The 13,879-nt window shown below is 37.4% G+C and overlaps 1 protein-coding gene across 1 annotated transcript in view; it reads right to left on the bottom strand.

Annotated features, from left to right (window-relative positions):
* ATG3 (autophagy related 3) overlaps positions 1-13,879 on the bottom strand; it is a 33,419-nt gene that overhangs the window by 8,488 nt on the left and 11,052 nt on the right. Inside the window, exons 5-7 of the mRNA XM_084800878.1 lie at positions 12,536-12,643; positions 3,224-3,273; positions 585-666 (exon numbers count right to left, since the gene is read on the bottom strand). Coding sequence (XP_084657004.1) covers positions 585-666; positions 3,224-3,273; positions 12,536-12,643 — 240 coding nt within the window. The remainder of the gene's footprint in view (positions 1-584; positions 667-3,223; positions 3,274-12,535; positions 12,644-13,879) is intronic.

The raw sequence follows: 13,879 nt of genomic DNA on the forward strand, positions 1-13,879 counted from the left end.
TGAGTTGTTTAGTACATGAGGATTCTTATCTGGTAACCTTTGAGGTTATTTCAAAATCTAAAGGGACAAAAGGGGATTCTGCAAAGCTCCAATGTCCCCATTAAGACTCGCTGTCTTACGCAGGCACGACGCACACCTGTAGTCCCATTACTCACAAGGCTGAGGCAGTAGGGCCATGACTATTAGGGCAGATCCTGTTGTAAAACAAAACAACAAAACTACCATCTTTCTAGGTCTAAAAGCACAGGACTGCAGTCCTGACACTTAGAAGCCTGAGTGGGAGAATTTCTTGACCCCACATGTTTTAAACCCTCCAAGACAATATAAGAAGATGCTGTCTATGCATCTTTCAGAATTTATGGCTAATAGTCCTAGAAGAAATATGCTCTCAAAATCATGTTCTGAGTAAAATAGAAGAATCTGAAATCAAAGTAAGATTTACTCCGACCTGATAAAATTTTAAATAAACAAAATATTCACAAAGCTCTTAAATGTTACACCAACAGAAGGGAATTCTTATTCCATGTGAAGTATTCTAGAATCCACAGTCTAAAGGAATTAAAGCAAATCTAGCACAGTAATACCTTCCATGTCTGCAGCTTCCCCTTCATCTTCCTCTTCTTCCTCATCACACAATGCTGAGCAATCTTGGAGTTTTATACTGTCCTTTGAAATTAATTATACTCAAGTTATGCAAGTGTATGCTCATTAGTTCAAACATTAAACATACTTAACAGAAACTTTTATCAGCAGTATTTATTGTCTTTACAAACATTACAGGACAGCTCACCACATGCAAGGCAAAGAAAACAGAGGCCGTGTCCTCCCTCTGACTGACCGCCTGTGCTGGTTCTGTGAATGGTTTTACAACTGATGAGGACACATTCTGAGAAGTCACTCTTAGATGACCTCATCAATGTAAGGCCATAGAGTGTAACTAAGGTAGTCTTGACATTACCAGAGGGCACCACCTTACAGAAACTCCAGCATTAGTTACTATGGTCATCCTTATAAACATTCATGCTGAACACTGAGCACAATGATAACTAACCACTGTCAAAATAAATGTCATCTAATCAACAGTGTATGCCCCCTAGAAATTCACACACCGATGGCAATGCCATAATAAACCACTGGAAGTAATATGCTAAGTGCTGTGACTGAGAAGTATCCGATGGCATTGTAATAGGTACGAAAGTCACCTAAGGTAACCATTTCAAAGTCTTTCCAACTAAACTCCCATTACAATAGTACATACTTTATTAAACATTTATTTTGTGTGTAGACACATATGTATGGAAGTCAGGGGACAATTTCTAGGAATTGGTTCTCTCCTTCCACCATGTGGCTTCTGGAGATTAAATTCAGGTGGCCAGACCTGACACTGCTTAGTCATCATTTACCCACGAGTCATCGCACAAGCCCCAAAGAGCCTCTTCTATTGTCAAAGTTATATTAACCTGCCCATTTACAATTTAAACAAAACCCATATATTTATAAGCTAAATATATTATAAGCATATTTACTAACAATATCCTAGGCTGAATTGATCAAAAGTTATCAGATCTTACAATTATAACATTATTTTCATTGAATTTGTTAATAACATTCTCTAAGAAAGAATAATGAGCCTACTTAGGGGTTATTTACCATTAGAAACAAATCAAATATATTCCTATTAAATTTAAAATGTAAACCAAGGAAGATAATTATTTAATGAACTGTATCTGACATTGATACAATAGGGTAGAAATGAACACTTAGATTCAGATGGAGAATGTTCTAAGGACTAAATTATTTTTAAAAACCAAAAACCATAAATTCTAAAGTTAATTACAGAAGGCATAGACCTAGTTAAAAAATTAGTACACCTCTTCCTCCTTTAGAACAAGAAACTTCGGTATTAAAATAACCATTACTGTATTTGTTTAAAAAATTTTCTAGGCAGGCCTGCTGGCTTAAAAGAGATAATTACAGCTACCTGGAAAGCCATAGCTTCCTACAACTATGGCAGGAAGACCTCATCTTCAAAGTTTCTTTGGGCTACATAGCTAGTTGTAGGTCCATATAGGTGACTCAGTGAAACCCTGTCTCAAAAACAGTAAAAAGAGAAGCAGCTCGGCAGCATACCACCTGCCTAGCATTCGGGAGGCAGGCACTAGGTTCCACATCAATTCCCAGTACAAAACAAGCAAAACACCAGCCATATTACTTTGCCATCTGTCATTACAAATCTGAAGTAGACACAATAATAGCCCAAATAAACAATAAGTTCTGAAGCAACAAAACCATTTGTGAGATTTCTTTTTGGTCATACTTCCCAAAATTGGAAATTCAAAAGGATAAATTCCTAAGCTAATGAACCATTACTCCAAAATAAAAAAGCATTATTTTACTTTCCTATCCCTTAAGTTTTAGATAACAAGTTCCAAAAGATACAATGACAAAAACAAACCAGAAAAGCCTTTTATTAGTAATTTCTGTAAGGAATGTTTCCTAAGAGCACTGGGGACACAGTAGTTCTAGCCAAATAATTTACCTCTGAGAGAGCTGACTATTAAAATATTGAGAACACACAAAAGAGAAAGATTGAGGGGGAAAAATCTCAGTATCACATATATTACTGGAACAACGTAAAGAAAATTTATATGATCCCTATGTAAGGATGATATGGAAATTAATGAAGCATTCCATATTTTTTCATTTGTTGAAGTGGTGGTGCAGACTTTTAACCCCAGCACTCAGGAGGCAGGGGCATGTCGATCTCTGTGAGTTAGAAGACAGCCTGGTTGGTCTACAGAGTGAGTTCCAGGACAGCCAGGGCTACACAGAAAAACCCTGTCTCAGAGAGGGGGGATTGCAGGTATTCTGTATTTTTTTCATAGCACTTCAAACAATCATATAAAAATATGAAGAGAGATGAAATCAATCTGGGAAAAGATCTAAAACATCTAACCTAAGCCAAAAATATATTAGCACAAAAGCTTGTGGTACATCTACTCGTACCAGTTACAAACCTGACTATCTGAGTTCCATCCCCAGGGCCCACGTGACAGGAGGAGAGAACCAACTTCCCCAAGTTATCCACCAGACTTCCACATGCTGGCTGGGAAACACACACATGCACACACACACACTCAAAGTAGACAAAGAAACACAATTTAAAATTTATATATAGGCAAAAAGTATGGTAGTCACTGACTTTAAAAATGTTAAGCAATACCTTAGTTTCCAGTGTAATCTCCTTAACTGCTTCAGTAATTCCTGTAATGCCTGTTTAAAATTCGGGGGAAAAAAAAACAACTAAAATTAAGCCAAAAACATTCCATTTACTTGAATAAAACATTTATTTAAATTCTCACAAGTCTGAAATAGGCATATCTTGATGCAATCTTTACAAATGAATTTATACAAATAATCTCAGAGGTACCTCCAAATTCCAAAAGGTGCCTCAAAAACAAAGCAAAAAGAACTCTAATTTAAATTTTTCCCATATTACCATGATTTGTCCTATGAAATCACTCATTCACTATTATTCATTTGCATTTTATCGCAGCACACTAAGATCAAGAGATTATATGATATTTGCATGTTAATTAATCCTGCATCAAAATTAGGTTTGGGTTGTGTTGATATACTATTTGCTTCAAAATCTTGGCCATCTGAATGTAATAAGAACACACCACACCCTTACGGACTTTTGACTTTACCAAGTATTTCCACATCTTATTAATCCTTACAAACTCGAACCATAAAAAGGAGTAACAATTTCTCCATATGAAGAAATGAAGCTGACAGACAGGTTAAATGAGCTTCTTGAGGCTTACAGCAGTTAGGAAGTTGGGATTAAAGTTCATATAAAGAGACCTTGGTTAATTACTCTCACTGTATTCATTGGGTACTTCCTCAGAAGCCCCTTGTCACCAAAAAGTATAATGCAGATAAGCAACAGCACCACACCACAACCATGCATAATATTTCTAGGCCCGAGTACCTATCAGAGTTTTGAAATGGACACTTTAGCCAGGATGGGAAAGTCAGTAAGATGAGAGTACTCAACATTACTACAGTTCAAAAAATACTAAATTCAAAATGTATTTTGCTAATAAGTCCAACATATTTTCTTAAATCTAAAACTGGCATGCCTTTCACATTCCTAAACCAAAGGATGACAAGCCCACCTTCACAAATGGAAGATGGCACACTCCAAAGATCAGCACTACAAGTTTTTTATCTCATAGCAGTTTGGCTACCATCCTACAATAGATATGATGAATCAAGATGGTAAAACCCAAATCTTGGCCAATCAAACCACTAATACAAAATTATTTATTGAACATAAAAAGAAACCCCCATCAATCTACAAAATTATAGTAATGTAGTCAACCAGTCAAAATACAATAATGTAGTAGTATCCTATTAAATCCAACCCCAAGGCACTGGCTGAAGAAACTCCTCTCTGCAGTGGGAAACAGTCAGAGGGCTAAAACTTAGTGACTATTAGGTGCTCAGCCTTCAATATGACACCGTTATCAATACCCCCAACACTCAGGGAACTTCAAGGAAGTGGTAGGAAGAAAGGAAAAGCTGGTGGCTGGGAAGGACTACCAAGAGAAGTTGTATTCTGGATATGACATAGATAATGCACTCATGAACTCAGAGCATCTGTCATTATCTGCACAAAACCTACATAAGATTGAGCCATTCGACCTTACAGCATGGATGGGAAAGGTGCTCATGAGGTCCCACCCAGTACTAATGGTGGTAATGGCCACGTAGGGAGATGGAGTAAAGCTTGTGTTTGTTTGTTTGTTTTGGAGGGAGGTGCCACTGGTGGATTGCCCAAGCTCTGGTCAATGAGCCCACATCCATGCACATTTAGCCTACACTAACTGGACTCAGTGAAGTAATTTAAAAAGAAAAAAAAAAATAGCGGCGGGGGCAGGGGTTGATTTAAGAGGTTAAGAGCACTGATTAGTCTTCCAGAAGATGCAGGTTAGGCTTAGAGCATACACATGGTAACTAACAACTGTTTGTTACTCCTGTTCTAGGGAATCCAATACTCTTTTTTCTGGTTTCCCCAGACACTCCACTGTGTGCACACAATGCCAACTAGACACTCATACACATAAAATTAAAAGTAGTCATACTGGTTCATGTTAAAATAGACATATGTCTGGTCAAAAACTAGTCCACAGATTGTATTGAAGGTACTTTTTAAGAGATTTTGAATAAATTTTATAACCAGTATTAAATAAAGCAGATCGCCCTTCAAAAAATAGGTGGACCACCTAGGGCACAGGAGCAGAAGTGAGCTGTGCACTGTCCCTGAACTCCATCTTCAAGCCCATGGCTCTGCCTCCTTTCCAAGAGGACTGCCAGACCCCTGAGACATAAAGGTTAGACCCCTCCCTGCCAATCCCCCCCTACACCTGCTGCATTCACCTGAGGCACGGATAGCAGAGGTGAGCTACACGCTGTCCCCAGAGCTCCAACCTCCGGCCCACAGCTCTGCCTGCCTTCCTGAGGAGGCCTGCTGGGTCCCAGGAAAATTCAGGTCCACCAGGGGCACAGCAAGCAGAGTTGAGCAGCATGCTGTTGCCTGAGTTCTGCAGTCAGGCCCATGGCTCTGTTTGCCTTCCTGTGGAGGCCTGCTGGCACCAGAAACATCCAGCCAACACCAGGGACAACCAGATGGCTAAAGACTAGTATAAGAACACAATTAACAAGAGCCAGGGCAATATGGCATTAACAGAGCCCAACTATCCTACTACTACAAGCCCTGGATATCCTAACCTAGCTGAAGTAAAAGAAGATGACCTCAAATAAAATCATATTAAGATGATAGAGGCCTTTAAAGAGGAAATTAGTAAATTCATTAAAGAAATAAATGAAAATACAATCAAACAAGAGAAGCAAATAAATAAAACTGTTCAAGACCAGAAAAATGTAAGTAGAAGCAATAAAGAAAACACAAACTGAGAGAATCCTGGAAATGGAAACCCTAGGGAAGAGAACAAGAACTACAGATACAAGCATCACCAACAGAATCTCAGGCATAGCAGATACAAGGTCAAAGAAAATGGTAAATCTAAAAAGTCCCTTACACAAAACATCCAAGAAATCTGAGACACTGTGAAAAGACCAAACCTAACACCCACACTACCAACAACAAGGTCAAAATAGCAGGACTTAGCAATCATTGGTCATAAATATCGCTCAACATCAATGGACTTAATTCCCCAATAAAAAGACACAGGCTAACAGAATGGATGTGAAGACAGGATCCATCATTCTGTTGCATACAAGAAACACACAGAAAGATAGACATTACCTCAGAATAACAGGCTGGAAAAAGGTTTTCTAAGCACACAGATCCAAGAAGAAAGCTGGATTACCCATTCTAATATCTAACAAAATAGACTTTCAACCAAAATTAATCAAAAGAGATGAGAAAAGACACTTCATACTCAAAGGAAATATCCACCAACATGAGAGCCCAACTCTGAGCATCTACACCCCAAGTATAAGGATACCCACATTCATAAAAGGAACATTACGAAAGATTAAACCACACATGAAACCCCACTTACTAATAGTGGGAGACTTCAACACCCCTCTTACCAATGGACAGGTCATGGAGGCAGAAACTAAACAGAGCAATGATGAAAGTAACATGTTATCAAATGGACATAACAGATACCTACAGAACATTTCACCGAAACACAAAAGAATATGTCTTCTCACCCTGTCACAGAGCCTTCTCCAAAACTAACCACAAAGTCAGTCACAAAGCAATCCTCAAAAGATACAAGAAAATTGCAATAACCCCTTGTATCTTATCAGACTGCCATGAATTAAAGATGGATTTCAACAACAGAAACAACAAAAAGCCTACAAACTTGTGAAAAGTGAACAATTATCTACTCAATGACCACTGGGACAAGAAAGAAAGAAAGAAAGAAAGAAAGAAAGAAAGAAAGAAAGAAAGAAAGAAAGAAAGAAAGAAAGAAAGAAAGACTGGCTTTCTAGAATTCAATGAAAACAAAGGCACAACATATCCAAACTTATGTGACACATTGAAAGCAGTGCTAAGAGAAAAATTCATAGCACTAAGTGCCTTAATAAAGAAATTGGCAAGATCTCATACTTGCAACTTAATACCAAACCTGAAAGCTCTAAAACAGAAAGAAGCAAACACACCCAAGAGGAGTCATGGTAGGAAACAATCAAACTCAGGGCTGAAATAAATAAATTAGAAACAAATAGACTAATACAAAGAATCAACAAAACCAAGAGCTGGTTCTTTGAGAAAAGCAACAAGACAGACAAACCCTTATCCAAAGTAACTGAAAGGCAGACAGAGAATATTCAAATTAACAAAATCAGAAATGAAAAGGAGGAATTAACAATAGAAAGTAAGGAAATCCAGACTCATTAGATCTTACTTCAAAAGCTTGTACTCCACCTCATGAAAGGGAGATTTTCTTGATATATTCCATTTATCATAGTTAAATCAAGATCAGGTAAATAAGTTAAAAGTCTTATAACCTCTAAGGAAATAGAAGCAGTCATTAAAATTCTCCCAACCAATAAAAATAAAAAAACATAATCCCAGGGCCAAAGGGTTTCAGTACAAAATTCTACCAGACTTTCAAAGAAGAGCTGATACCAATACTCCTGAAATTATTCCACAAAAAGAAAACAGAAGGAACACTGCCAAACTCATTCTATGAGACCAGAGTCACCCAGATACCTAAACTACACAAAGACTCAAAAAAGAAAGACAATTTCAGAGCAATTTCCCTTATGAACATTGATGTGAAAATACTCAATAAAATATTCGCAAATGGAATCCAACATCAAAAACATTGTCCATCATGATCAAGTAGGTTTCATCCCAGAGATACAGGGATGGTTCAATAATAAATCTTAAAAGAGAAAGAGAGAGGGAGGGAGGGGGGGGAGAGAGAGAATCCATCAACATAATCCACCATATAAAAAACTGAAAGAAAAAAACCAAATGATCATCTCATTTGGTGCTGAAAAAGCTTTTGACAAAATTCAAACACCCCTTCATGTTAAAATTGGAGCAATCAGAGATATAAAGCACATGCCTAAACACAATAACACACGATAAAATACAGCAAGCCAAAAGTCAGTATCAAATTAAATAAGGAAAAACTTAAAGCAATTCCACTAAAATCAGGGACAAGACAAAGCTGCCCAATCTCTCATATCTTTTCAATATAGTACCTGAAATCCTAGCTAAAGCAGTAAGACAGTTAAAGGAGATCAAGGCGATACAAAATGGAAAGGAAGCAGTCAAAGTATCACTATTTGCAGATGATATAATTGTGTGCATGCATGCAAGTGTGTGTGTCCCCAAAAATTCTACCAGTAACTACTACAGTGGATAAATACCTTCAGAACAGTGGCTGGATAAAAAAACAACTAAAAAAAATCAGTAGTCCTCTTTTATACAAGCAATAAACAGGTTGAGAAAGAAATTAGGGAAACAACACCCTACACAACAGCCATGAATAATATATCTGGTGTAACTTTAACCAAGCAAGTGAAAGACCTATATGACAAGAACTTCAAGTCTTTGAAGAAGAAACTGAAGAAGATATCAGACGACGGAAAGGTCTCCCATACTCATGGATCAATAGGATTAGCATAGTAAAAATGGCCATCTTACCAAATGCAATCTACAGAGTCAATGTAATTCTCATCAAAATTCCAACACAATTCTTTACAGACTTTTTAAATAACAATTCTCAATCTCATATGGGAAAACAAAAAACCCAGGATAGCTAAAACAATCGTGTACAATGAAAGGACTTCTAGAAGTATCGCCATCCCTGATTTCAACCTGTACTACAGAGCAACAGTAATAAAAAACACATGGTATTGGCACAAAAACAGACAGATTGATCAATGGAATCTAATTGAAGGCCCAGAAATAAACCTGCACACTTACGGTCACTTGATTTTTATAAAGAAGCCAAAACCATACAATGGAAAAAAGATAGCATATTCAACAAATGCTGCTTGTCTAACTGGATGTCTGCATGGAAAAGAATGCAAATAGATCCATATTTATCATCATGCATAAACTAAAGTCCAAGTAGATCAAAGGTTTCAACATAAAACCAGATACACTAGATATAACAGAAGAAAAAGTGGGAAATAGCCTTGAATGCATTGACACAGGATGCTCCTGAATAGAAGACCCACAGCTCAGGCACCTAGATCAACAATTAATAAATGGGACCTAAGGAAACTGAAAACCTTCTGTAAGGCAAAGGACACTGTCAATGGGAAAAAACAGCAGCCTACAGGATGGGACACGATCTTCATCAACATTATATCTGACAGAGGGCTGATATCCAAAATATATAAAGAATTCAAGAAATTAGACATCAACAAACCAAGTAACCCAATTTAAAAATGGGGTTCAGAGCTAAACAGAATTCTCAACCGAGGAATCTCTAATTACCAAAAAGCACTTAAAGAAATGTTATAGTTCCTAGTCATAAGGGAAATATAAATCAAAACAACTCTGAGATTCTATCTTACACCCATCAGAATAGCTAAAATAAAAAATTCAAGTGACAGCACATGCTGGCAAGGATGTGGAGCAAGAGGAACACTCTTCCATTGCTGGTGGGAATGGAAACTTGTCAATCACTTTGCAAATCAATTTGGTGGTTTCTCAGAAAATTGGGAATAGTAATACCTCAAGACCCAGCTATTCCAACTCTGGGCATATACCAAAAGACGCTCCACCATTCCACAAGGACACTTGCTCAACTATGTTCATAGCATCTTCATTCTTAATAGCCAGAAACTAGAAACAACCTAGATATCCCTCAACTGAAGAATGGATAAAGAAAATGTGGTACATTTACACAATGAAATACTACTCAGCTATTAAAAACAAGGACATCATGAAATTTGCACACAACAAGATGGAACCAGAAAAGATCATCTTCAGTGAGGTAACCCAGACCAAAAAAACACACATGGTATGTACTCACTTATAAGTGTATATTAGACATAAAGTGCAGAATAACCATACTACAATCCATAAACCCAAAGAAGCTAAGTATCAAGGAGGGCCCAAGGGAGGATGCTTGCATCTCACTCAGAAGGGGAAATAAAACAGACAATCAAGGTAGATGGAGGGAAGGAACTGGGTTGGGGGTGGGAAGAGATCATGTGGGGGAGAGAACAACTGAAATTGGGGTGGAAGCAGCTCCAGGCTGACCCAGAAACCTAGGATAAGGGAAACTCCCAGGAAATCTGTAAGGGTGACCCTAGCTAAGACTCCTAACAAGAAAGGATATGAAACCTAAAATGGCCACTTCCTGTAACTGGGCAAGATTTCCAATAGTGAGATAAGGACTACAACCCACCCACAAAACCTTCAACTCAAAATTTGTCCCACCTACAAGATGTTCAGGGATAAAGATGGAATAGAAATTGAGGGAATGGCTAACGAATGACTGGCCCAACTTGAGACCCATCCTATGAGAGAGAGCCATTAGTATGATATTCTATTCTTGAAGCTGAGCATAACTACCCTCTAAGAGGCTTCACACAGCAGCTTACAGAAACAGATACAGCAGCCCACAGCCCAAGGCAGTGCTTGGGAAATCTTTTGGAAGAGAGGGATGAAGACTTGAAGGAGCCACAGAAGTCAAAGACATTGAAAAATATAAAATCAAACAAACCTATAGAATCAACTAACCTGAGCGCACAGGGACTCACAAACACTGAACCACCAACCAAAGAGCATGTATGGCGTGGACCTAGATCCCCTACACATATGTACAGCTTGGTTTTCATGTGTGTCCCAACAAATGAAGCAGGGGCAGTCTCTGACTCTGTTGCCTGCCTTTGGATCCCTTTCCCCTAATTGGGCTGCCTTCTATCCTCAATAGAAGAAGACATGACTAGTCTTACTATGGCTTATCATGCCAAGGTGGGCTGATATCCATGGGAGGCTTCTCCTTTTTTTTGTTTTAGGAGAAAGAGAGGGGGTGGGGAGGGGAGAAGGAAGAGGGAAAGAGTGGGAGAAGAGGAGGGAGGGAGAGCAGTGATTGAGATATAAAGTAAATAAACAATGAAAAAAAGGAAAAGTAGGTAGATCATATCCAATCAACTGAAGAAGAGAAGAAGAAATGAAGGTCTAAAAACTGATTGCAATCTTGACCATCCCTGCTGGGGCATACCCCTGTAAAATTCAATTGTCATATAAGCCAATTCCGTAAAACAAATCTACTTATATTATAGTGTAGCAGTGATCCTGAAAGGACTGGAACTGGGGAACTAAAATTTCCACAAGAGATTCTATACTGTGAGTGAACAGGCTTTAAGTTCTGGCTATAGAGGAAGAAGGAAGGTATTACACTGAGGCCTGACAATTATATCATAACTAAATCTACATTATCATATCATATATTTCCTGGGCCTTATTTCATCTTTTTTATAAAATTATAGCATCACTGAAGAGAAGGTAAAGCCAATAAGTAAATCCATTCCTATAGCCCATGGCTTTCTTCTAGCATAATAGAAAGCTGCGGTTTCTCCTGTCATACCTATCCTTATAGCAGTATCATCACACTCCTCCTACTGGTTCTGTTCCTCTAAAGCACTGACTAACATGGGGGCTAGTAATAGAAAAAAGCAGCAATGAAATGTGGACAAAGTAAAGCGAGAGAATTAGCCTCAGCTGGGAGCACTGCCTTCTCCTGAGTCTCTAATGAACGTTAAACTTATTATATGTATTAAACAAACCAAAGAAAAATACAATTATTATTTTACACATAAGAAAAATGACATATTATTCTGTATCCTTAAGCAAATGTTTTTTAGCTGTCAAATTTTTGTAGACGTTTGCCAGTCCAAACATACTAATACCCACTTAGCTCTGTGCATTATGACCTTAAATGTAGGCTCTTGAAGTTTAGGATAGTGTTTCTGAATTACAGCTAGAAAATAAAGTACCTTTGCAGATTTTCAGAGGAGATCAAACTGTAAATAATCATTCGAGTCAGTCAACAGGCAATTTACTACCAATGTACTACCTGTATCTCCCAGCCATGAGAAAGCTGATGAAGAGGATTAAAGTCTTTATAGGATCTGGGATGGGGAGGGGAAGGATGGTGGAGGAGACCCTAACACGAAACAGTCAGGGGAAATGATTGATGGAATTGGTTTACAATTATGCGGAACCTACCACTTCCTCTAGGCTTTAACACAACAGATTCTGAACAAAATCAAATGCGCATTCAGTACTTTTTGTTGAATTTATTATTTTTTCTTCTATTTATAAATAATAGAAGTAAATGAATGTTTCAAACTGCAACTGAAGCAGCAGGTACTACTTTTTGTGGGTGAAGACTTTGGGGACAAAACTGCATCTTATGTATCTTTTTTAAAATTTTAAATCAAGCATATTATAAAAGATTATGAAAACATTTTAACTAATGTAAACTAAATACATGTCACTCTGTATAGCTCTTACCTGTGTTGTGGTATGTGTCTACCCATCCCCCATCACCATCATCTTCTTCAATGATGGCCTCCAATTCATCTGAATACTCCATCTGTTTACACCGTTTGTAGCATGGAACTATTTTAAAAAACCAAACATCAAATACAATTACTAGTATATAACCCACTAATAATAAGAGAAACCTTCTATCATTAAAAAAAACTGAATACTACCAAAATATTAAGTGAACCTTTCCCCTCCAATGAGACTATTAATTTAAGAGTTATACTCAGCCCACAGTCACATCATTATCTGGCCCTATTAATCCTTTCCCAATCCGCCTTATTAAAAGACAAGTAAAAAGGCTCTGGTGTGAGCATCTCTGTCTTCCTTTGCCATGATGATTTGTGAGGAACAGGTGGCTTAAGCCAGATGCTGCTGCTCAGCTCCAAGCTAATGAATAACTAATGAATATTTCACACTAATGGCCCTGGTTTCAGAATATACAAACACCACCTGTCATACTGAAAGGTAGTAGAGGTGACCTCCAAGTGCAAGGGTAAAGTAACTGTCAATATAAATTATACAATTCAAATCTAGGTTCCATTTATTTACAAAGAATAAATAGATTAAAATTCCACAACCTGCTAAGTTTTACTTGCTAATATAACACAGGTCCTAAATTTTTCATATAGATTATATTAATTAACAAGTATTATTATTTCAGAAACCTATAGCTGACATCATATGATATAAACACGATGTGCAGGAGACCACTATTAATTTCCTGATTAAACAAGAAGGATATAAATTATCAACCTCAAAAATAAATGACTTCTAGGATTTTTGTTTTGTTTGCTTGTTTTGTGGTACTGTATCACAAACACAAGGCTTTGAACTAAGCAAGCCCTCTACCAGAGAGATGCTGTTTTTTAATCATTGAAATAGAATTGGAATTTTGACCACTGAAATTGAAGGAGAGCACACAGTCCCCTGATATAGGTCAGGCTGGCTTTGCACTTACTATACAGTCCAGCTAGCCTTCTTCCATCCCTCTGTGCAGGACAATGCACACAGACACCATGTCTACAAAAACTGCTACTTACTACATATTAGCTCCCTTCCTAGCATACGTTAAATTAGGACAGAAGTCAATGTATTGTTTTATAATTATTTTAAGACTATCACAATCTTCTGATGGTTCAAAAATTAATTTCCATAAATAAGATGACATTGTTTAGAAGAGTTTTTGTGCCTGTGTGTAAACTTTTGATGGCACAATGGGTAATAAAATCTTTAACTTTGAGCTTTTACATGTTAAAGGTGGACTCAATTTCATGTTCCATAAAAATTCATGTCATAAAATTAAAATTA

This window comes from Acomys minous (genome assembly GCF_964271855.1).
Source record: "Acomys minous genome assembly, chromosome: 11".
NCBI lineage: Eukaryota > Metazoa > Chordata > Mammalia > Rodentia > Muridae > Acomys > Acomys minous.